This window comes from Coregonus clupeaformis, chromosome 21 (genome assembly GCF_020615455.1).
Source record: "Coregonus clupeaformis isolate EN_2021a chromosome 21, ASM2061545v1, whole genome shotgun sequence".
NCBI classification, from domain to species: Eukaryota; Metazoa; Chordata; class Actinopteri; order Salmoniformes; family Salmonidae; genus Coregonus; species Coregonus clupeaformis.
Window position 1 is genome coordinate 24,338,996 of NC_059212.1, and position 25,981 is coordinate 24,364,976.

Below are 25,981 nucleotides of genomic sequence, written 5' to 3' on the forward strand. Positions count from 1 at the left end.
TTTGCAAGTATACAGGCACGTTTAATGGCCCCTTGTGCCTCAGATTGCTGTGCGTTAAATTACTCTACATGTGCAAGCATTAGTGTTCCGTGGCCGTCATTTCCCCCCCCAGACCACCGCAGCATGACCAGACCAGTCGCCTGTGACTCGTGTTTAGCCAAGCACGCATCCTCAACCTCATCAGCCTACAATGGAGGGGAAGGAAAGATGAGATGGTGCCCTGGAAGCCATGAAACCAGACAGGATATGACATCTCTCAGCAATCAGATGGACTTCCTGACCGAGAAGATGTAGATGTGAAAGGATTGGATGAGTGATAAGCAAGGGATATTGTAATATCCCTCTGGTATGTTTGGGGCAGTTCGACGTATTTCTTACATCCACCTGATTCACCAAACGGTCTGAAGTGTCTAGCGGTGGATATTGGAATGGTTTCCATACCAAATTGACCACTATGGTGACAATCTTTTACTGAATTGCTAAAAAAAACTATTATATTATTTCAAATCTATTAGGGTTAGACTTCCAAAGGGGCTTGGGTTTGGAGAACGGTTAACCCTTCGCTAACACGTTTCTAAGTCGTTCAGATGTCCACTCACCCATAAACCAGCAGGTTCTTCTCCACCCTGAAGCACTCGCTGCGGGGGTACCCTTGGGCTCGGTCTTGTGGCCGCCTGGGTTTGGTCAAGGGCTTCTCGTTCTCGCCGTCGCTCTCCAGCTCGGAGAACTCCGCCAACTCGTCCTCCTTCATTGAGCTGTAGTGGCGTGTCTGCTTCCGCACCCTCGGAGTGTCAATCACCAGGGTGTTCTAAAAAATTTAAATTAAGTCCCACCAATACAATAAAATTGTGTCAAAACCCCCCAACCAACATTTCCCTCCCTGTTAAAATGCTAAAAACGGGTAGCACGTTTTTATTATTGACCTTATTAGCAGTTTCCCTGCTAAGCTCAGTATATGTTTGTATATATACACATACACACACATATATATATATATATACATATATATATATATACATACACACACATACATATATATACACACACATACATATATATACACACACATACTATATATACACACACATACATATATATACACACACATATATATACACACACATATATATACACACACATATATATACACACACATATATATATACACACATATATATATATATATATATATATATATATACACACACATACATATATATACACACACATACATATATATACACACACATACATATATATACACACATACATATATATATATACACACACACATATATACAGTGAGGGAAAAAAGTATTTGATCCCCTGCTGATTTTGTAAGTTTGCCCACTGACAAAGACATGATCAGTCTATAATTTTAATGGTAGGTTTATTTGAACAGTGAGAGACAGAATCACAACAAAAAAATCCAGAAAAACGCATGTCAAAAATGTTATAAATTGATTTGCATTTTAATGAGGGAAATAAGTATTTGACCCCTCTGCAAAACATGACTTAGTACTTGGTGGCAAAACCCTTGTTGGCAATCACAGAGGTCAGACATTTCTTGTAGTTGGCCACCAGGTTTGCACACATCTCAGGAGGGATTTTGTCCCACTCCTCTTTGCAGATCTTCTCCAAGTCATTAAGGTTTCGAGGCTGACGTTTGGCAACTCGAACCTTCAGCTCCCGCCACAGATTTTCTATGAGATTAAGGTCTGGAGACTGGCTAGGCCACTCCAGGACCTTAATGTGCTTCTTCTTGAGCCACTCCTTTGTTGCCTTGGCCGTGTGTTTTGGGTCATTGTCATGCTGGAATACCCATCCACGACCCATTTTCAATGCCCTGGCTGAGGGAAGGAGGTTCTCACCCAAGATTTGACGGTACATGGCCCCGTCCATCGTCCCCTTTGATGCGGTGAAGTTGTCCTGTCCCCTTAGCAGAAAAACACCCCCAAAGCATAATGTTTCCACCTCCATGTTTGACGGTGGGGATGGTGTTCTTGGGGTCATAGGCAGCATTCCTCCTCCTCCAAACACGGCGAGTTGAGTTGATGCCAAAGAGCTCGATTATGGTCTCATCTGAACACAACACTTTCACCCAGTTCTCCTCTGAATCATTCAGATGTTCATTGGCAAACTTCAGACGGGCCTGTATATGTGCTTTCTTGAGCAGGGGGACCTTGCGGGCGCTGCAGGATTTCAGTCCTTCACGGCGTAGTGTGTTACCAATTGTTTTCTTGATGACTATGGTCCCAGCTGCCTTGAGATCATTGACAAGATCCTCCCGTGTAGTTCTGGGCTGATTCCTCACCGTTCTCATGATCATTGCAACTCCACAAGGTGAGATTTTGCATGGAGCCCCAGGCCGAGGGAGATTGACAGTTCTTTTGTGTTTCTTCCATTTGCGATTCATTGCACCAACTGTTGTCACCTTCTCGCCAAGCTGCTTGGCGATAGTCTTGTAGCCCATTCCAGCCTTGTGTAGGTCTACAATCTTGTCCCTGACATCCTTGGAGAGCTCTTTGGTCTTGGCAATGGTGGAGAGTTTGGAATCTGATTGATTGATTGCTTCTGTGGACAGGTGTCTTTTATACAGGTAACAAACTGAGATTAGGAGCACTCCCTTTAAGATTGCGCTCCCTAATCTCAGCTCGATTACCTGTATAAAATACACCTGGGAGCCAGAAATCTTTCTGATTGAGAGGGGGTCAAATACTTATTTCCCCTCATTAAAATGCAAATCAATTTATAACATTTTTGACATGCGTTTTTCTGGATTTTTTTGTTGTTATTCTGTCTCTCACTGTTCAAATAAACCTACCATTAAATTATAGACTGATCATTTCTTTGTCAGTGGGCAAACGTACAAAATCAGCAGGGGATCAAATATTTTTTTCCCTCACTGTATATACACATACACAGTTGAAGTCGGAAGTTAACATACACCTTAGCCAAGTACATTTAAACTCAGTTTTTCACAATTCCTGACATTTAATCTTAGTAAAAATTCCCTGTTTTAGGTCAGTTAGGATCACAACTTTATTTTAAGAATGTGAAATGTCAGAATAATAGTAGAGAGAATGATTTATTTCAGCTTTTATTTATTTCATCGCATTCCCAGTGGGTCAGAAGTTTACATACACTCAATTAGTATTTGGTAGCGTTGCCTTTAAATTGTTTAACTTGGGTCAAACATTTCGGGTAGCCTTCCACAAGCTTCCCACAATAAGTAGGGTGAATTTTGGCCCATTCCTCCTGACAGAGCTGATGTAACTGAGTCAGGTTTGTAGTCCTCCTTGCGAGCACACGCCTTTTCAGTTCTGCCCACAAATTCTCTATAGGATTGAGGTCAGGGCGTTGTGATGGCCACTCCAATACCTTGACTTTGTTGTCCTTAAGCCATTTTGCCACAACTTTGGAAGTATGCATTGTCCATTTGGAAGACCCATTTGCGACCAATCTTTAACTTCCTGACTGATATCTTGAGATGTTGCTTCAATATATCCACATAAATTTCCTCATGATGCCATCTATTTTGTGAAGTGCACCAGTCCCTCCTGCAGCAAAGCACAACCACAGCATGATGCTGCCACCCCGTGCTTCACGGTTGGGATGGTGTTCTTCGGCTTGCAAGCGTCCCCCTTTTTCCTCCAAACATAACTATGTTCATTATGGCCAAACAGTTATATTTTTGTTTCATCAGACCAGAGGACATTTCTCCAAAAAGTACGATCTTTGTCCCCATGTGCAGTTGCAAACCGTAGTCTGGCTTTTTTATGGCGGTTTTGGAGCAGTGGCTTCTTCCTTGCTGAGCGGCCTTTCAGATTATGTCGATATAGGACTCGTTTTACTGGGGATATAGATACTTTTGTACCTGTTTCCTCCAGCATCTTCACAAGGTCCTTTGCTGTTGTTCTGCGATTGATTTGCACTTTTCGCACCAAAGTACATTAATCCCTAGGAGACAGAACGCGTCTCCTTCCTGAGCGGTATGACGGCTGCGTGGTCCCATGGTGTTTATACTTGCGTAATATTGTTTGTACAGATGAACGTGGTTCCTTCAGGCGTTTGTAAATTGCTCCAAAGATGAACCAGACTTGTCATCAAGGCGGCTATTTGAAGAATCTCAAATATAAAATATATTTTGATTTATGTAACACTTTTTTGGTTACTACATGATTCCATATGTGTTTTTTCATAGTTTTGATGTCTTCACTATTATTCTACAATGTAGACAACCCTTGAATGAGTAGGTGTGTCCAAACTTTTGACTGGTAGCGTATATATACACACACACTCATCCAGGGTGACTTGCAGAGATGTCACGTCTGTTTATGCGGCTGGATTAAGTGCTATACTCCAGGGCCCTTGATGAGATGGAGGAGGAGAGAGCGGGAGCGGTGTGGGTTAGAGGAGGAGAGGAGAGAAAAGGACTTGCTCTCTAGACTGACTAAGTGATGTCTCTGTTCCCCTCCGGCAGCAGCATAAGCTGCTTACTGCCTCTGGGTCCACCGAAGAGGGGAATGCGGGGTAATTAAGGAATAGAAAGAGATTCCCACAGCCACCGTTTTAAATGAGCTTGCCTTAGCCCAGTTATGACTGGGGCTCCATGCATGGCTAGCCTGGGGTAATAAGCCATATTAATTAACGCTTTAGATAAGTGTATGTATGAGGGAGATGATACTATTGAGCTCTGATACTTTAACATGTGGTGTCTAAAGGGAGGGGAAACGCTGGTGTGGTGTGACCACCCCAGGCTGGGTTTCTCCCATTCCCATTGTAAATACTGCAACTGAGAATTCAGTCACAGAAGCCAAACTATCATCGCAATCAGTAGCCACTGTCCTCAAGTAGCCGTTTACTGTACGGTCCTTGAGACGGAACTACTGACCAAGCCAAGTCTCTACCCCCTAGGTCACCCCTGTTACACTACATTTCCCACAATACAATTTCCTGAGGCTCACCCGTCCATTGATGGCATCCATGTCGAGTTCCGCCTTCTTGGCCCACTTCTGCCAGAAGTCTGGGTCCTCCAGGGAAATGTCCGTCCTGTTCCCAGCGGCCACGAAGCTCGCCTGGGGAGAAAGGGAGAAGAAGAAACGGTCCCTAACGGTGAATCTCCGGAATGCATTTCCCCCACCTTTTTTTAATCAAATGACGATTTTGATCTCAAAGAAGTACTGCTCGGTTAGCTCCCACTGACTGCAGTTTGATTCTGAAGGAGCCTGGCTCTCTAGTGGTAATGACCATAGAAATATAATTACTAGAATGGGCCGTCGGTCCACCCAGGCCCATAGACTTGAATGGGGAAATCTGTTCTAGTAATTCAATTCCTATGGTAATGACTACTGAAATGAATGAGCACCGCTACAAAAAGGGTGACAAGAATACATAGGAAACAGTGTATTGAAGCTACCTTGGCGAAAGTGGACCCCTTGCCCTCGGACTCAATGGTGATGGTCTGGGTTCGTCTCTGGAGGATCTGGTCAATGTCTTCCTCGCAAAACTTCGAGCCTTCGTCCTCCTCGTCCATCAGAGCTCCGTAAGCTCCTTTACGGAGGAGGTCCTCCACTTCCTTCTTAGACAGCTGCTGCACCTGAGGTGGTGGAGTACATTTGAGGGATTAGATTACTGAGCTCGGCACATCAACAGAAGTTTACCTTTCTTAAGACAATGAAGTAGGGTTGAGAAGAACCTCTTATCAAAAAGACAAGTGTGCAACCTAACTGTTCGATTGATGTACATATGCACACAGAACTTAGAGAGAGACTATAACAAGATGTCCTCAAGCCTGGTCTTGCTATTTGACTGTGAGAAATGTATGTGTGTCGTACCCCATTGGCTGCGTTCTCTCGGCCACTCATGGATTGCAGCACAGCCTTGTCAAGGCCCAGCTTGAGGCTGGCCTTGTCAAACATCTCCCTCTCATAGGAGTTCCTGGTGATCAGTCTGTAGATCTTCACTGCCTTGCTCTGGCCAATCCTGTGGCATCTGGCTTGTGCCTGAGAGAGAGAGAGGAAAAGATAAAGACCGAGAGGTATGGAAAGAGAAAAAAACATGCTTAGATTCAGAAAAGCATAGATCAACTGATAATAACAAACAAAGTCATGGAGTGGTGTACCAGTGTGATAACATATTGTCTGCCCTGTTTTGGAAGGTTCACTCCTGTCTGTGCCCTGTTTTTTGTTTAATTTACAAAACCTGTGTACTGCATTTTGACTAGTGTCTGTCTACTGTATTTTATCGGCACTGTATTGACCTGTGTAGTTATTTGAGTAGTGACCACAGTATTTTCAAAGATTCTAAAAATTGCACCTTCAACTATCAAACTAAGTGGTAAGACTAATTCCAAGCCAAGCCCAGTCTTCACACCTGTAAGTCATTCTGGGGGTTCCAGTCCGAGTCAAAGATGATGCAGGTGTCTGCAGCAGTCAGGTTGATGCCCAGGCCGCCGGCCCGGGTACACAGCAGGAAGACAAAGCGGTCAGAGTCCGGTCGAGAGAAGCGGTCGATCGCTGCCTGCCGGAGGTTACCCCTCACGCGGCCGTCGATACGCTCGTATGGGTACCTAGTCGGATTGAGACGGTCATGGTCAGCTTCAACATCAGATTCAACACAGTCATACTAAAACAACCCACATCTCTGAATCTGTCATTGATGTGCTTGCACAGACTACTAGTAAAATACATAACATTTATATATACACTGCTCAAAAAAATTAAGGGAACACTTAAACAACAATGTAACTCCAAGTCAATCACACTTCTGTGAAATCAAACTGTCCACTTTGGAAGCAACACTGATTGACAATAAATTTCACATGCTGTTGTGCAAATGGAATAGACAACAAGTGGAAATTATAGGCAATTAGCAAGACACCCCCAATAAAGAAGTGGTTCTGCAGGTGGTGACCACAGACCACTTCTCAGTTCCTATGCTTCCTTGCTGATGTTTTGGTCACTTTTGAATGCTGGTGGTGCTTTCACTCTAGTGGTAGCATGAGACTGAGTCTACAACCCAAACAAGTGGCTCAGGTACTGCAGCTCATCCAGGATGGCACATCAATGCGAGCTGTGGCAAGAAGGTTTGCTGTGTCTGTCAGCGTAGTGTCCAGAGCATGAAGGCGCTACCAGGAGACAGGTCAGTACATCAGGAGACGTGGAGGAGGCCGTAGGAGGGCAACAACTGATAGATTAATTTGTATTTTAAGAATAATGACTAAAGGATTTCACCCCAAATACAGTATAAATGTGTAAACTGTGTTACAATTATCAACCCACTAACAGAGGGGGGGGCGGGACTAAACATTCCAGGGTGAAGGAGAAAGGTGGAAACTGTTTAAGAAAGCCTCCTAAAGGTGGGCGGAGCAAAGTGCCTTTGTGTGTCAAGAGGTATAAAACAGTATGTATGTGTTTTGGGCGACAGAGCTCTCCATGAATAAACATACAGATCATTATTGTTGGTTGTGGACCTTGAATCATTTATGATTAAAACCAGAGCCTTACAATCTCTGGTAATGATTCAAGCTTAGGTTGAATTAGAGATAGAAATTCTCCTAACAACAACCCAGCAGCAGGACCGCTACCTCTGCCTTTGTGCAAGGAGGAGCAGGAGGAGCACTGCCAGACCCCTGCAAAATGACCTCCAGCAGGCCACAAATGTGCATGTGTCTGCTCAAACGGTCAGAAACAGACTCCATGAGGGTGGTATGAGGGCCCGACGTCCACAGGTGGGGGTTGTGCTTACAGCCCAACACCGTGCAGGACGTTTGGCATTTGCCAGAGAACACCAAGATTGGCAAATTCGCCACTGGCGCCCTGTGCTCTTCACAGATGAAAGCAGGTTCACACTGAGCACATGTGACAGACGTGACAGAGTCTGGAGACGCCGTGGAGAACGTTCTGCTGCCTGCAACATCCTCCAGCATGACCGGTTTGGCGGTGGGTCAGTCATGGTGTGGGGTGGCATTTCTTTGGGGGGCCGCACAGCCCTCCATGTGCTCGCCAGAGGTAGCCTGACTGCCATTAGGTACCGAGATGAGATCCTCAGACCCCTTGTGAGACCATATGCTGGTGCGGTTGGCCATGGCTTCCTCCTAATGCAAGACAATGCTAGACCTCATGTGGCTGGAGTGTGTCAGCAGTTCCTGCAAGAGGAAGGCATTGATGCTATGGACTGGCCCACCCGTTCCCCAGACCTGAATCCAATTGAGCACATCTGGGACATCATGTCTCGCTCCATCCACCAACGCCACGTTGCACCACAGACTGTCCAGGAGTTGGCGGATGCTTTAGTCCAGGTCTGGGAGGAGAGATCCCTCAGGAGACTATCCGCCACCTCATCAGGAGCATGCCCAGGCGTTGTAGGGAGGTCATACAGCCGTAGGCCCACCCCTGCCTCATTTTGCTTGTTTTACTTATTTTTTGAGGGTGACTCCAAATCCAGACCTCCTGGTTGATAAATTTTTGAGCAGTGTAGTTCAAATGCATCAACAATTCAAAGCAGAAGATGGGAAATAATCTATGGAGAGGAGGTAGGGCACTGGTCTCAAACAAATTTACTAAAACAACTGCGGCCCACATTAAAATCGGCTTACGGGCTGCATCTGGCACACGGGCCACCAGTTTCAGACCCCTGGGTTAGGGGATTGAAGAGAATAGAGGTTAGATCCGCACCGTTTCTGGATGAGGTAGTCCTCCAGGATGTCCAGGCAGCGCACCATCTGGGAGAAGACGAGGACCCTGTGTCCACCAGCCTTCAGCTTGGGCAGCAGCTTGTCGATAAGCACCAGCTTGCCCGCCGCCTGGATCATGGCCTGCAGGTGGAACTGGGCCATCTCGGCATGGTGGTTCTCACGGAAGTCCTCCAGGATCTTCTCCTCTGCACCTAGAACACAAGAGGAGCATGAGAATCATTCAAAGCAGCAAAACTAAACCCAGTCAGTTCAAACAAACAAACCCAAGCCAAGTACCAACAGTGGTTGTCATTTTTTTCCTTAGGCGGGGCACAGGACACCAAATCAACATCCAGAGGGTCCAAAATAAACCGAACTATTTTAGAATGAGTGTGATCTGCGTTAGTGTGTTTGTTCAGTACCGTTGATGAGGTAGGGGTGGTTGCAGCACTTCCTCAACTCCATCATGGTGTTGAGAAGGTTGGGGACCTGAGCCCCTCCACCTCCCCATGCGCCACCTCCTCCTCCTGGTCCTCCTTTAGACAGAAATGAGAAGTTCTTCTCCAGGATGGCCCGGTAGTACTTCTTCTGGATGTTGGTCAGCTCCACCTGAGAACAGGCGATAGGAACGACATCAGTCAGCAAGAGTCCTCATAATACGGCAGTAGTAATCCAACAGAGAAGGTAAGATGGCTTGTACGTTGCAAGAATTGACGTTAACATAGTTACAAACAAGTACAGGGAAACCTCACTATTTGACCATGAGGGACACACACCTCGATGATGGTCTCCTCCTTGGGGGCCAGGTTCTTCTCCACGTCCTCCTTGAGACGTCGCAGCATCATGGGCTTCAGGATGGCCTGCAGCTTCTGGACCTGCTCCTCAGTCTTGAGGTCTCCAAACTCCTGCATGAAGGTGTTCTCTGAGGGGAAGCGTTCAGGCTCCAGGAAGTTGAGCAGACTGAAGAGCTCCTCCACAGTGTTCTGCAGGGGTGTTCCTGTCAGCAGAACCTTGTGCTCCTTCACAGGGGGAGAGAGGAAGAAGTATTTAGTTATTACTATACTTAGTTCCTTCCAGTAGGTGTTTATATACTTTTTTTTTTATTACTCCTGTGATAGGGGAGGAGGAAGGCGGAAACATATTGTCCCATTAATGTCCATGAAATATTAGCATTTCATCAATAATGGTTGCTTATTGTCCAACAGGTCCAATGGCAAGTAGTCTTTCAAAAGACCACAGCCCTCCACAGGAGATAGGGAATATATTTTTAAATGCATTGTATCCACATGTGGTTGCACTGCAAAAAAATTAATAATGAATTGTCAAATAAATCATATATCTCAACTAGACATTTTTTCCGTTTCAACTCACCATGTCCATCATCTTGAGTCCCTCCAGCAGTTTGCAGTTCCTGTTCTTGAGGCGGTGAGCCTCGTCGATGACCACACAGCGCCACGGGACGCTGCGCAGCTCCGGGCAGTCTGTCAGGATCATCTCAAACGTGGTGATGACGGCATGGAATTTGTACGCTCCCTTTATCACACGACCCTGAGGATGGAGGGAGGAGAAGAGAGAGAGAAAGGTAAGCACACAGATAAGATTGAGTGTCATGGTGAACAGTAGATTTTCCTGCCCAAGTGACTCAATCTGGAAAACTCTGGACCCTGGTTATAGGCTTACATGGTCGCTGAGGTACCGGTGGTCTTTTGCGGTACTGCAGGTGTTGCGCAATTTCTCTTTAGAATGTTATTGTCATTTTTGCCAAAGATAACAACAGTTGGGAGCATTAATGGTATTATAATGAATTTTACATTACTTTTCACAATGCTAATTGTAATAATAGGCCTTTAATCTGTTACATTTACTGATAAAATTGACTCTAAATTTGACCACCAAGATATTTTGATAAACATTCCAGAACTGCGAATAGTGGACTTTAAGAACTTTGGACGGTGAGTTGGTGGTCACCGGAACATAAAAGATTGGGAACCGCTGGGTTAACACATTTAAAATGGTTAGTGGGGTAGGTTATGGTCACATTTCAGTCACTGTAGTCTTTATTTGGTCTGGTACGGTCAGTGTGGAGCTCTGGTTAATGAGGTTAAGTACCTGACCATCTCTCTAAAGTGCTTATTTTGGGATTATTCTTAGATTAGGGTTAAGAACCTACTGTACCGTTCTATAGTGTAATTTAAGCCTAAACATCTTGTGAGGTCATGGTTTGTTATGTAATGCTAAAGTTATGATAGAGTTAGGTCATGGTGTGGTTGGGATTTTCATTACATTAATGTCATGTTACCTGTGCGTCTGGCCTTAACGGTCATGTTAAGTTAAGCATGGTCACGTCATACCTGTGAGCCGCAGGAGTTCACCTCGTAGGCCTGGGCTGTCTTGTTATAATATAATAATAATATAATATGCCATTTAGCAGACGCTTTTATCCAAAGCGACTTACAGTCATGCGTGCATACATTTTTGTGTATGGGTGGTCCCGGGGATCGAACCCACTACCTTGGCGTTACAAGCGCCGGGCTCTACCAGTTGAGCTACAGAGGACCACAGTTATAGTTGTGCTATGGTTAGGTCATGGTTACAGTACTGTCACGTTACAGTCAAGACGTACCTGCGCGTCGCGGTAGTTCATTTCGTAGGCCTGGATGGTCTTGCGGCTGGCCTGGCTGCCGTGGTAGACGATGACGTTGAGTTCAGTCCAGGTGCGGAACTCCCTCTCCCAGTTTGGAATGGTGGAGAGGGGGGCGATGACCAGGAAGGGCCCGTGGATCCCCTTCAGGTAGATCTCATAGAGGAATGTGATGGACTGGATGGTCTTGCCCAGGCCCATTTCATCTGCTAGGATGCAGTTCCGTCTGGAGGGGAGGGGGAGAAACAGATATGAACATGATGAAAGGGAGTAAGTCGCTGTTTTAGCAGTAGCGAGCCATCTAAATGTGCAGTTAGGAGGAAACAAAGGAGGAGAGAAAACAATGCAATGAAAGAGATGTAACCGGGATAGTGTCGGTCTCAAATGACACCCTATTGACTATCTAGTGCCCTACCTTTGGCCAGAGTCCTAAGTGTGTCCTTAAGTCTCTGTTCACTCCATTAGTGAGTGAGTAATCTAATGAACAGTTAAGCTAACCCAGTTAGGGCAGATCGATGACATTCAAATTAAGAAGTAGTGTGTGTGTGTGTGGAAGCTTTTCTATAGTGTTATACTGATATATTGGGGTAGGCAGGTTACATTGGTGACGGACGGACGGACGGACGGGGGTGTGTGTGTGTGCGTGCAGTAGTGTGTCGTGTGCAGCAGCGGTAGATCGCACATTAATGATTAGTGTGAGAAAAGCACAGCATGGGTACACACGTCCCTATAACACATGGGTTGGAGGACACCCTTTGGGGAATGGATGTGTTGATTGTATTCACGCATGTTGGGTGACATGTTTAATCCATGCGAATGTGTTGGATAAACATAGCATATACACTACATGACCAAAAGTATGTGGACACCTGCTTGTCAAATATGTCATTCCAAAATCATGGCCATTTGCTGCTACAACAGCCTCCACTCTTCTGGGAAGGCTTTCCACTAGATGTTGGAACATTGCTGCGGGGACTTGCTTACATTCAGCCACAAGAGCATTAGTGAGGTCGGGCAATGATGTTGGGCGATTAGGCCTGGCTCGCAGGCAGTGTTCTAATTCATCCCAAAGGTGTTCAATGGGGTTGAGGTCAGGGCTCTGTGCAGGCCAGGCAAGTTCTTCCACACCGATCTCTACAAACCATTTCTGTATGGACCTCGCTTTGTGCACGGGAGCATTGTCATGCTGAAATAGGAAAGGGCCTTCCCCCAACTGTTGCCACAAAGTTGGAAGCACAGAATCGCCTAGAATGTCATTGTATGCTGTAGTGTTAAGATTTCCCTTCACTGGAACTAAGGGGCCTAGTCCGAACTATAAAAAACCGCCCCAGACCATTATTCCTCATCCACTAAACTTTACAGTTGGCACTATGCATTCGGCCAAGTAGCTTTCTCCTGGCATCTGCCAAACCCAGATTCGTCCGTCTGACTGCCAGATGGTGAAGCGTGATTTGTCATTCCAGAGAACGTGTGTCCACTGCCCCAGAGTCCAATGGCGGCGAGCTTTACACCACTCCAGCTGACGCTTGGCATTGTGCATGGTGATCTTAGGCTTGTGTGCGGCTTCTCAGCCATGGAAACCCATTTCATGAAGCTCCAGACGAACAGTTATTGTGCTGACGTTGCTTCCAGAGGCAGTTTGGAACTAGGTAGTGAGTGTTGTAACCAAGGACAGACGATTTTTACGCGCTACGCGCTTCAGCACTAGGCGATCCCGCTGAAATAGCCGAATCCACTATATATATATATAAAAGTATGTTATTGAGTATTTGTGGGTTTTTATCACATTTTGGAGTAGTTGTTCGATATCATGTATATTATACTATATAACCGTTAAATAATAAACATGTTGTATGATAGTGGGTCACACAGACACATCATACAGCTTAGCACACACACACACACACACACACACACACACACACACAGAGAGAGAGTAAGTTATAGTACTTCTCCTTACGTATTGTACCAGTTGAAGAGCAGCCAGTTCACTCCCTCCAGCTGGTATTCCCTGAGTGCGTTGTCGTTTTTATAATCCCTGGAACTCTCGGATTTCTGCCAGTCGTCGGTGGGAGGTCGCTCCTGTTTCAAATAAAAGCCTGCCGTTAGTGGTTTCCGTGCGACTGCAGGAGCGTGGCCTTGCTGGCTCCGAGTTAAAGGGCGGGGGCCATAAAATCTAAGAAAAAGGCAGCAGGAGAGTCTGTAGAGTGTGAGTGAGTGGAGGTTTTTATACTCACAACCCGCTTGGTCTTGGGCTCGCGGGCCACCACGGCCTCGTACTCCTCGATCTTGGCCTGGTCGATGTCGGCCTTCAGCTCCCACGTGCTGTCCTCATAGGGCAGGGAGCACCACTTCACCAGGTACAGGTTCACAGGCTGGGGAAAGAGGGGAGGCAGAGAGGGGGTTAGTGTCTTTCTGTGACTCCAAGATGAAAGGAAAGGGCAACCAACGTTTGGTCTGAACTTAAAAGGAATGTTCAGCCAATGAACGTCAAAAGAAGGATAAGTCAAGGACATAACCAAACCTATTCCATCTTTGGAGGCCATTTAAAGGCCATATAGAACAGGTAGAAAAGAAACAGAGAGAAGGAACAAACCACTCCGTTCTCATCTGTGCTCTCTGACACGTCCAGGACCCGGTCCACCTCAACATAGTCCGGGTTGAAAGGCTCGTCATCCATCTGCAGGAGGGAGGGAGGGAAAGAAAGAGGTTAGCTTCTGACCATTCTAATGGCAGATGCAAATAGCAGGAAGAGTGAAGGGTAGAGAGAGTCCGTAAGATTCACCCAACCAAATATAACGTTATGTTATTGAATCCTCTGAAGTAGAAAGTGGGAGGAAGGGAAAGAAACAGATTTTACAATGTGTGTCAAAACTGACACAAAATGGCAGCCAAACACTGGGGAAGATAAAGGTGCGGGACTGACCTCCGTCACAAACGTGGCGAGGGCCTGTTTGGCCCTGAACCGTTTGACTTTCTGGTGGATCCTTTTGTCCTTCTCCAGCTCCTCCAGATCTGCCCAGCGACAGTGCAGGTAGGAGCTACACAGAGAGAGAGGGGAACACAACGCGTTACACACACATTTAATTCACACCATAACAAACCATGACATAAACACCATAACAGACACGTCATGACGTACACACCATATACCAATAACACACACTACCAAACATGCGCTAATCTAGAGAATTATAGCATTATATAATGATCTTAATACAAACAGTAGTCCTGTGGTTTACAGAGCGTGTATTAGATTTCACGTTGTATTACAACGCCATTTATCCACCATTTCTCCCTGAAAACTTGAGGTAATCAAATGACATGGTGAACTATGGCCACTGTATTGTAGTGTGTCGGTACATTGGTTACTCACAAGCTCTTGAACTTCACATAGAATTCTTCCACTTCCATTTCCTCCCCGATTCCATCTGTGAAAAAACAAAGACGGAAATATTTGTGTCAGTTGTTGTGGATTACAGTTGGGAGATAGGAGTGTGAGTTTTGGGATAAGATGCAACGTTTGTCCTTGAGCGTGAGCAAATAAAAAATAAAAAATAAATAAAAAATCCAGGCCACCATAACGTCTAACAAATATCTCTTGGTACAGAGTTCTCTGACAAACTGACAATAGCCCCCCACCCCCCATTAAAGACCAACCATCTCCACTCTGCACTGCTGGGGATGACTCATGAATCACTTCTACGCACACACACAGCCGCACTACACACACGGTTCCATTCACAGAGAGCTGACCCGAGGCCTGGCTTCCTGCCAAAACCACAGCGCTACGACAGACGCCAAACTAGCATTTCCTCGGGCAGAGTGTGTGCGTGTGTGTGAGGTGGGGGGGGTAACCCATTCGCAGCTGCCTTAGTTCGAGTCCCAGCCGCCAGCCAGCCTGCACGAGTGTTCGTATTGTTTTTGGCAGAGGTGAACCGAGCTTTGTTTTGGAGCAGCTTTTGAAAGGGAATGAAGAAACACACACCCTGAAGACAGACAGACACACACAACTCTCTCACACACACACACACAGTCTGGAGTGTAATGTACCATACAAAAGCAGCCGGTCTTGGGGGAAACACAAAGCGCTAGACTGTTCTCATCCCTTTCACAATGAAGTATCTGGACTTTTAAGTAAAACAGACTCAAGTCAACTCCCCTGCTGCGAAGGTCTGGTCTAATCCATTCCTACTCCAGCCCAAAAGTCACGAGACCCAAGTCCGCGCAACTCTGTCTCACCGGCTTCTTTCCAGACCATTGCTAGACTGGTCTAAGAAGCGGCTGTCTAGGAGGAAGGATGTGTGTGTGTAGAATCAGTTTAGAGCTGGTTGAGCAGCGGTTAATAAGATGACGCCAGGGCAGGGGTGCTGGTACCCATTTTCTCTCCAGCGACGCAGCTGTCAGTGTGTGTGTGTACGCGCCTCACCTCTTTCTTCCCCAAGCGCATGGCCATGATCTTCTCCACCACAGGCCCCTCTGTCTCCACCACCTCCTACAGTCACACAGATGGAACAACATTAGCAGTCATAAGTAATGAAGAGCAGGGAGCACAAATCTAGTCCCACGCCCCCCCAAAAAATCAGACACTTTCGCTCTCAGTCTGACACGCACAAGCTCTTTCTCTCTGGCACGCACACACCAGGGCTCTCTCTCTCTCTGTGGGTGCTGACCTGCTGTTCAGAGTTGTTGGAGGGGGACTTGGGAGCGGGGGAGTCGTCTCCATCATTGTCCTCATCCGAGATCCTGAACTCCAGTTCCTCTGTGTAGCGCTTCCTCTTCACCTGACGACTGGAGCGACGCTTCTAGAGAGCGAGAGCGAGAGCGAGAGCGAGAGCGAGAGAGAGAGAAGGGGAAGAGAGAGAGAAGGGGAAGAGAGAAGGATAAGGGATAGTGGAAGGTGAGAAGTGAACATTTGTACTTTACAGTACCATGCTAGGGCAACAATCCACAAAACAGAATAACCATAACAGAAAAGTTCATCCTAAGCATGACTTAGAATAGAAATGTGATTGGCAAATAAAACCAGGGTGGAAACCTGGTAAGATACAAATGTAAACACACTAATGCGGATATGATCAATCAGGAAAAAACTAATCTCCAACTTCCACAATCCACAGCCCAGTCGAACCTAGGGACCCAGCCACACATCCATGCTCTAGCGCAGGGCAGGCAGTCGTCTGCCTCTCTCTTAAAGGTCTAAATAGTGTCAGCTGCAATTATGGTATTACATCTGTCAGGCCGTGCCTACTGTTTAAGAGTGGTGGAAATTGGACAATGCCTCAGTGTCAGATGGCTGGGTCACCTGGATGTTTGGGTTGGTGAAGTAATTTGCTGCTAACAGCTCCCATATGCCTGGCTCAGAGCGGGGGAGTGTGTGTTTGTTTGAGTGAGTGAGTGAATCTAGCATTAAGATATTTTTATTGAATTCACTCCTGGAAAATACCGGGACCGGATGAAAAGTCCATTACTTAACACCAGGCCCGTGGCTGAACGCCCATCTAGGAAATAGGGTGCCATTTGGGATGCATACTTAAGACTTAACCTGGCTCTTTAGTTCAGCCATCATCCGTATGGCTGTATTATTAAATCCATATTAAGACCAGATTTAAGTCAATAAATTAACATGGGGGCTTATTGGGTGGCTTCTGAGAGGGTTTACATTGTTGGAAAGAGTGTGTTTGTCTATGTACTATACCACTGATGTTACTCTGTATGAACTGACTTTATTGTGTGTGTGCCACTAATGTTACTGTGTGTGTGTGTGTGTGTGTGTGTGTGTACCTGGACACCGTCGTCGTCCTCCTCATCGGAGGGTGGTGTGGGTGACTTCTCCACATCGGAGTTGACCGAGGGCTCCCTCTTCCTCTTGGTCTCCTTGTTCACACTGCTGCCACTGTCCTCTGCTGCCTCCACCTTCTTAGTGCTGCTGCTGGGGGAGGAACGAGAGGAAGGAGGGATGAAGAAAGAGGGATGAGGAGAAGGATGAAAGAGAGCGATAGAGAGGAGGGGAAGGAGGGATGAAAGAGCGATAGAGGGGAAGGAGAAATATTAAATAAAGAGATGATTATTAGAGAAGACGGATAATAAAGAGGGGCGGGGGTGAGAGAAGAGAAGGATGAGTGAGTCTGAACACCATCTCCTATCATCACCATCTTGTATTGCACATAAACAGATATTGCAGTCAGCTTTTGGTTGTCTGTGTGTCTGATATTCTAAAGTCAACAATGCCTAAAGTATAATTACCTTCACACCATGAGGGACAACCTCTTATCATAATCTGCTCCCAATATAAAGGCTTTTTCCATAGCATGAGAACCTTCTGTAGACACCAGTGGAGACCATTTTCATGACTGTTGGAACAATCAACAATCACCCGTACACAACAGGAGAATTCAGCAGATTAACCTGTGGTTTCAAAGTTGATGTTCGATACACAAGAAGATGGATGTCATCTGGGATTTCTAGTAAGTAACCATCTTGGAGAGACCATGTTTTGACTTAACAGTTTAAGGTCCTTTCCTTGAGGACGGAGGGTTAAAACATGAAAGGGAAGAGAGGGAAGGAGTGTTGTCTCCTCTCTTTCCACTGTGTGTGTATGTACCCCCCACACACAGAGCTCCGCGGCTGCCACAGATTACACAAAGCCCAGGGGGTGGGAAGTCTACCCCCCTCTCGCCTTCTCTCTCTACTCTAGGGCCCCCCTCTCCTTTCATTTGCACGCCAAGAGCAATCACATCGCCCTGGTAACCGGCGATCACATGACCCGCACCTGTTCCTCTGGCTGGACGCCACCGGCTGGAGCCATCTGCTCTACTCAGTCAGACTCCCTCGCTCTTCTCCTTTTCTTCTCTCCCGCTATCGCGTCTCTCCTCTATGGCTCCTCTCTTTCTCCTCTATGGCTTCTCCTTGCTTTCTCTGTCCCTCTTTTTCCCCCCTCTCCTCCTCCTCCTCTTTCTCTATGGCCTCTCCTCCTCCTCTTTCTCTATGGCCTCTCCTCCTCCTCCTCTTTCTCTATGGCCTCTCCTCCTCCTCCATGGCCTCTCCTCCTCCTCCATGGCCTCTCCTCCTACTCCTCTTTCTCTATGGCCTCTCCTCCTCTATGGCCTCTCCTCCTCCTTCTCCTCTATGGCCTCTCCTCCTCCTCTATGGCCTCTCCTCCTCCTCTATGGCCTCTCCTCCTCCTCTCCTCCTCCTCCTCCTCTATGGCCTCTCCTCCTCCTCCTCCTCTATGGCCTCTCCTCCTCCTCCTCTATGGCCTCTCCTCCTCCTCCTCCTCCTCCTCTATGGCCTCTCCTCCTCCTCCTCCTCCTCTTGGCCTCTCCTCCTCCTCCTCCTCCTCCTCTGGCCTCTCCTCCTCCTCCTCTATGGCCTCTCCTCCTCCTCCTCCTCCTCTATGGCCTCTCCTCCTCCTCCTCCTCTATGGCCTCTCCTCCTCCTCCTCCTCTATGGCCTCTCCTCCTCCTCCTCTATGGCCTCTCCTCCTCCTCCTCCTCCTCGGCCTCTCCTCCTCCATGGCCTCTCCTCCTCCTCTATGGCCTCTCCTCCTCCTCCTCCTCCTCTATGGCCTCTCCTCCTCCTCCTCCTCTATGGCCTCTCCTCCTCCTCCTCCTCTATGGCCTCTCCTCCTCCTCCTCTATGGCCTCTCCTCCTCCTCCTCTATGGCCTCTCCTCCTCCTCCTCCTCCTCCTCTATGGCCTCTCCTCCTCCTCTACTCTTTTCTCTTGCTTCTCCCCCTTTCTCGTCTTGGTTAAATAAGGGCAATTACGCTGAGACTCAACTTTTATCTTAAATAAAAGTGTGCCAAACAAAATCCATTGACTTCAAAGTTTAACAAACTCTATGTACAAGGACTAGTTTTAACAATGTACAAGGACTAGTTTTAACAATTTACACAGAAAAGCTGGCAAAAACACATTTACTTGAAGAACAGTGTAGATACAAAATCTTTATTCTGTTACCAAATTTTGCATCTGCACTGTGTAAATTGTTAAAGTAGTCCTTGTGCATAGAGTTGTATGGTTAGTTAAACTACATTTTAAAGTGAAAAACCTGATTCTCATACTTCTGTAACTGTTGAATTGCCCATAAGCTTCCCCATCTCTTTCCCCCTCCCAATCAACCACAGACCTGCTCTTTTTGTCTCCATCCATTCTCCTCTCCTCATTCTTCTTGGTCAGCTGCTCCAATGTCCATCATTCTCCCTCAGAGACTTAATCGCTCTCTTCCTCTCTCATTATACCGTTCCATCTTATTGATCAGTTTCATCATCCCTTCTCTCATTCTCTCTCAGCTTAATCTCTATTTCCCCCTTCTTCCTCCCCTCTTTCCTTCTCCATCTCTTTGGTCAGCCTCTCAATCGCTCTTCTCCTGCCTGTTTTTATACTCCTCTATCAAGTCTCCAATCCTTCACTCTCCCCAATCATCTCCTTCACTCTCCCCATCTCCTCCTTCACTCTCCCCATCTCCTCCTTCACTCTCCCCATCTCCTCCTTCACTCTCCCCATCTCCTCCTTCACTCTCCCCTCTCCTCCTCCTCCTCTCCCCATCTCCTCCTTCACTCTCCCCCTCTCCTCCTTCACTCTCCCCCTCTCCTCCTTCACTCTCCCCATCTCCTCCTTCACTCTCCCCCTCTCCTCCTTCACTCTCCCCATCTTCTCTACCATCAGTCTCTTCTACTCCTCCATCTCATTATCCAGTCACAAGGTATTGTGGGCAGGGTTCAAGGCAAGACTATGGGGCTGTGTGTGTATGCACCCAGGGGAGGGAGGGAGGTAGTGGAGACAGCAACACAGAGGGCTAATGCCGCTAACCAACGCTGTTATAGATACAGCACAAGGGCATGACGTTTCATAAGATGGTGTGGCACTAGTGTGTAGTACCAAAATACCATTCGGCCATGATGGTGCTGTAACTGCATTAACAAGCAGGATTTGTTCAACTGCACTGCTGAAATGAATCTGGAATCTGGTCTCTGGGGTGTACTGAATGGCATTTAGGCATGTGGTCCTCCAGCAGTGGTGTGTGTGTGACTTTGCTCAGTGTGTGTGTGTGTGATGGTCCATGCTGACAGCAAGGAGACGGGAGGAGGAGAGGGAATAGAGGGAGGAGAAGGTCGGAGGAGGGAGAGTTATAGGACACCTGCTGTCCGCTGGTGAGATGAGTCATACACAGCTGGACCCCCTGACACTTTCTCCCCGGGCGCACACACACACACCACACACCACACAGCTTTAGCATACTTGCAAAGGCCAATGAATGCACACAGGAGTATACACACAGCTTCAGCAGAGCGCCTGCAATAACTCTATGGAGACATTAATAAGGGAAGGTTTTCTCAGTCACGTGACTGGCTCGGGAGGGTAGGTGCCTCAATGTGAGTAGGCAACAGATGAAGATAAATGGTCTGGTGTGTGTAGACTGAGGAAGGCCCTTCTGTCAATTCAGTATGAAGGAGACGTTGTGGTATCACACGTTTCAAGGGTTAACAGTCTGTGTTTGCATTAAGGGAGAGCCACAAACACACTCAATGTGAGGTGCTGCATGTGTGCTTCCCTCTTCCTGACGGCTGTGTGTACAGCAAACAAATCTGCCAGCATACACACACACACACACCCACACCACACACACACGGGTGTGGCAGCGAGAGGAGCAACGATGCAGGAGAGGGTGTAGCTATTAATAGCTCAGCCTTCTCCCAGGATGACCGAGCACACAATCACAAGGTCAAAAGACAGCCTTCTACCTGCTAGCCACTGGCTCTCTCTCTCCTGAAGCCTCCCACTCCATCCATGTCAGTGACGCTGGCTAGGCAAGCAGGGGACAGATAAAATTATGAGCACACGGAGTTGAGCCAAACAGAGTATCTCTACACAGTGCAAAGGAGAGGTCTGCTCCATTTCAGCTGTACTCACGACTTATTCAGATATGGCTTCCACCATATTGCTTTCACCTATGCCATCATGGAAGGTACTTTGACCTGACCAGTGTATCAATTCATATAGGATTTTTAGGGTGTTTTTCTAAAACCCAAAGTGTAAGGAAAGGTGACGGGCGGAGAAAGCCACTTTAGACCACTGAGAAATTCAGACACGGAGGTTCCCTCTCTGTGTACTCAGGGAGCAGATGACATGGCCATTGGCCAAGACCAAGTTCTAGGATCAGTTCCATTTTTCCCACCTCATGGTTGAGGCCAGGGTTGGGTTGGAGGACGTCTGAAGATTGGGAGAATGTTAAGTCCACCATTACAGGATGGAGGTTGAGTGAATGAGCTGCCACCATTATCATGCTAAATTAACCCATTGGCCTAGCCATCACAAAATGGAGGAAGGTTATGAAGAATAGTGCTCTCACGATTCCAGAATTTGGCTTTGATACCGATACCAGGTTTAGTATCACAATACTCGTTAATGAATAACACATGTACATATTACCTCAACTAACATGTGCCCCCGCACACTGACTCTGTACCGGTACCCCCTGTATATAGTCTCGCTATTGTTATTTTACTGCTGCTCTTTAATTATTTTGCTATTTATTTTTTACTTAACACTTAATTTTCTTAAAACTGCATTGTTGGTTAAGGGATTGTAAGTAAGCATTTCACGGTAAGGTCTACACCTGTTATAGTCGGCACGTGACAAATAACATTTTATTTTATTTGAAACGATACTCGATACCAAAACGATACTCGATAACGAAACCACGGCAAAAGAAACAAAGTGTATTAGCTAGTCACAGAATAACCACTGGGCTTTATTTTTATTTTTTTACATTGAACAATATGTTGATAACTGGTATAACTAAAATAACAAATATAACATTTCTATTTTATATTCAATTTCTTTCAACAAAAAAAATGCCATATTAAATAAGAAGAATCTTACATTTTCCTTATGCAAAACCAAACCATATGAGAATAATTGAACAATTACATCTAAACTGTTTTAAAATGTAATTTGATACATGTCAGGGTTAATTTGCTCATCTATGGCCGTAATATTGGGTCAATTTACATTCATTACACTTAAGATTCATTATTCATTACAGCTAAATCATTTAATGTATTAAATGAACAGTTTAGTTCCAAAACAACACAAACACTTAAGTTCATTTCTGAAGCTTCTATTTTGCAATAGTCTAGACACCATAGAAATACAATGGATTTTACACGGCACACTACGATTCCCAGAGTGCATTTCAACTCCCAGAGTGCAATGCTCCGCCCAGGGCTGCTGGCTGGCTAATGGTAGCAAGCCCAGACAAACACGAAGTAGGCCAAACTTTAGCTATGACAGCAATATATTTAGACTAAGTTATGAGTGCATTTCACATTACTTTTGGGATGTAATCATATTATAATGCTCACATAAAAGTCACTGAATATATGTTCATGTCATTTTCACTCAAATTATTCGAATTTAGTTGCTAGTAGAATAACGTTACAATGCAAATGTGTGTAAAATTGTTTGTAATTTTTTTTTGCAACTAAACCTCCTTTGCACTGCACTGCTTTGTAACACCTTCTGCATAGTTGTTTCGGTGGGCTTGCCCTCATCGGCGGTGTAAGCAAAGTATTCCCATAGTTCACTTCTGGAGCCAGTTTTGTCAACAAGCTGTGGGCGGAGGTATGATGTTTTCGTTAGAAGAATCCATGCTGTCGGCATTTGCGCTCTCCTCTCGCTTGCTTCTCAAAAGTGGCTTGCGCTGTGTCGGCTGCATGCGCAAGTAGCCTGGCTAGCTTACTACTACCCCATTGAGAAGATTGACAAATTACTAGACATATGGATTGAGAGGATCGAGTCTATGATGCGAGACACATTTGGGCTCCCGAGTGGCGCAGTGGTCTAAGGCACTGCATCTCAGTGCTTGAGGCGTCACTACAGACCCCCTGGTTCGATTCCAGGCTGTATCACAACCGGCCGTGATTGGGAGTCCCATAGGGCGGCGCACAATTGACCCAGCGTCGTCCGGGTTTGGCCGGTGTAGGCCGTCATTGTAAATAAGAATTTGTTCTTAACTGACTTGCCTAGTTAAATAAAGGTAAAATAAAATAAAAAAAATTGAAAGAAGTACCGAAGGTAACAGAAATTCTAGTACCAAACAGTTTTTCATGTTCTAGTATCGAGTACAGACGTATACCATGCAACACTAGTGGAGAAGGGAGTTGGCCCCAATCGATTGGAGCTCATTTACCTAGCCTTTTTGCAGGGCTTCCTTCCAGTGCTAGAGTCAGGCCTGGTGGCTAAATGAGGCAGCATGGCCTTGATTACCATTAGCGGCCATTTTACGCCACAAGATTACCTCCTCCCCCTCTAGGCGCATACACACACGCGCGCGCGCGCAAACAAACAGAAACACACTCACTTCCCTCTACCACACAGCCACACATGAATCTTTTTTTCCTTCCCCCCACCTCTCGCTTCCTCTCACACACACACACCTCCCCTCTGCTGACCCCTGCTCCGGTGCTGGGCCGCAGATGCGTGGCTGACTGGCGGCTCTGGCCCCTCCCTCTTCCTCTGGATGAAAGGGGCCAAGCGGCAGGAGGAGTGACAGCACTGCGGAGTAGGGGAAGAGAGGAGGGGGATGAGGGCAGCGGGATAGAGAGAGCAGAGAGAGAGGTGGGGGTGGGGGCTCTGCTGACACATTCCTCAGGCAGCTCATGTTACTACCTCCACAATGAAAAGGCCAGATCGCTCACTGGCTCGCTCACTGGCTCTGCCCACCTGCTTTGCATTTCCACTCAGCGAGGGGGAGAGAAGGGAGGAGAGAGAGGAGGTAGACCGAGACGCAGGGTCTTTAGCATGCTAAGGGCTCCTGAAGCCATGTGATAGACCGAGACAGAAGCAAGAGACAGGAGACGAGAGAGAGAGAGAGAGAGAGACCAACACTGTCTGTGAGATATGGCGTTGAGGTGGACAGACCCTGTAACATGGAGCGTTTCCATCCATTTCAAGTTCTAGATTAATCATTCAGGTTCACTCAACTTCTACTTACAGGTTAAGTTGACTGGAGATTTTCAGTGGTTTCATATAGGCCATGACTAAATGCTAAAGGCCAACCAACAGCTTGGTTTGGCAGCAACTTGGTGTGCTACTAATGCTGCTGTTAACATCAATAGATGGCTGCTTCACAATTCAGTGTTCACAATTCAGTGTACACTCACAAACCCAGGGCCACTCCACCAGCAGCACAGCTAGTTCACTGAGCCGCATGATCACATAACCAACCAGTGTCCCTGCCTACATGTGCCAAGACCCTGGACGTCACTCAGTCCACCTGGGTGTTCACGAACTCTGGGTCATGACCTGCGTTTCCCACTGACTGACACTTGACTGAAGAGCAAGGTTTATCCAACTAAGTACTAAAAGCATAAATACTGACCTGAACACACACACAGACTCAAAACAGCAAGGCATTCAATAACAGTAGTTAGAGAGCAGCTTATGTAGAGGTATGGGCCTAGATGTAGCCTAGCTAATGTAGTGCTGGTATTAATAGTTAAGCCTCTACTAGAGTGATGTAGCCTACATTAATTTATGTAATGCAGGTGTAACCTACCTGGGCTTCTTGGGCGTCTTGGCCTTGGGGGTGGTGCTCTTGGCCTTCTTGTCCTTGGGCTCTTTGGGGGTCTTGGGCGTTTTCGGAGTCTTGGGCGGCTTGGGCTCTTTAGGCTCCTTGGGCTCCTTCTCCTTTGGTTTCTTCTTGGTCTTCTTCTTCTCCACCGCCGGCGAATCCTCCAGGGCGCGTGTCAGAGGGTCAACCTCCACCCCGCAGCGGTCCCCGACCTCCGGCTTCCTCTCCTCGTCACCTTCCTCTATAACTCCTTTCTTCTTCTTTTTCTGCTTCTTCTCCCCCTCTCCTTCCTTCTCATCCTCAATCACCTTGGCTTTCTTCTTCTTCTTCTTTTTTGGCTTCTGCTCTGTGTCCGTGGGCTGCTGGTCACGGTAGGCTGGCTGGAGGTTCGCCCCTGAGGCGGATGTCCTGTCGGAAGCTGTCGTCTCAGATGATGGATCTGACGGGGAATGCTGCCAGGAGAAGAGAAGGAATAATAAATGAGTAAATATTTTCAGCAGCAGTGGAAACAAAAACAACACTGAGGCAGTTCATCAGATAACAACTCTTTAGGGTTAAACTGTTTTTGTTCAGATTTGAACAAAAGATGTCTTCCACAAGTTGTCCCAACCGTTCCCCACCCTAGTCCTTCCCTCTATCCCAGCATGGCTATTGCTAGCTTGATACTTTTCTTAAAGCTTCTACCCCCAAGCCATAAGACCGCTAAATAGTTAGTTAAATAGTTACCCAATAGCTAGCTACTTCTTTTTGTACTAGCTCTTCTGACTCATTACATATGCTGCTACTACTATTTATTATCTATCCTTGAACACTAATAGAATAAAACAATGAATAAAAGTCCCATGATGCTTAGTGACTGCCCATTACTCCTTATCATTTATTAACCATCATTTATTTACATTACTTTCCTGTAAGTCGCTCTGGATAAGAGCGTCTACTAAATGACCAAAAAAAAAAAAAATATATATATATATATATATATATATATATATATATATATATATATATATATATATATATATATATATATATATATATATATATATTTTTTTTTTTTTTTTTAAATAAATAAATCAAAAAGAGAA

General features: G+C 46.3%; 1 protein-coding gene across 1 annotated transcript in view; it reads right to left on the bottom strand.

The window, feature by feature from the left end:
- LOC121535131 (chromodomain-helicase-DNA-binding protein 7) overlaps window positions 1–25,981 on the bottom strand; it is an 83,725-nt gene that overhangs the window by 23,027 nt on the left and 34,717 nt on the right. The window contains exons 3-21 of the mRNA XM_045206263.1: window positions 24,882–25,348; window positions 17,103–17,250; window positions 15,992–16,123; window positions 15,741–15,813; window positions 14,695–14,749; window positions 14,245–14,359; window positions 13,915–13,998; window positions 13,556–13,693; window positions 13,279–13,400; window positions 11,301–11,544; window positions 10,049–10,225; window positions 9,454–9,696; window positions 9,100–9,286; window positions 8,679–8,889; window positions 6,376–6,571; window positions 5,838–6,005; window positions 5,420–5,599; window positions 4,968–5,078; window positions 600–808 (exon numbers count right to left, since the gene is read on the bottom strand). Coding sequence (XP_045062198.1) covers window positions 600–808; window positions 4,968–5,078; window positions 5,420–5,599; window positions 5,838–6,005; window positions 6,376–6,571; window positions 8,679–8,889; window positions 9,100–9,286; window positions 9,454–9,696; window positions 10,049–10,225; window positions 11,301–11,544; window positions 13,279–13,400; window positions 13,556–13,693; window positions 13,915–13,998; window positions 14,245–14,359; window positions 14,695–14,749; window positions 15,741–15,813; window positions 15,992–16,123; window positions 17,103–17,250; window positions 24,882–25,348 — 3,260 coding nt within the window. The remainder of the gene's footprint in view (window positions 1–599; window positions 809–4,967; window positions 5,079–5,419; window positions 5,600–5,837; window positions 6,006–6,375; window positions 6,572–8,678; window positions 8,890–9,099; window positions 9,287–9,453; window positions 9,697–10,048; window positions 10,226–11,300; window positions 11,545–13,278; window positions 13,401–13,555; window positions 13,694–13,914; window positions 13,999–14,244; window positions 14,360–14,694; window positions 14,750–15,740; window positions 15,814–15,991; window positions 16,124–17,102; window positions 17,251–24,881; window positions 25,349–25,981) is intronic.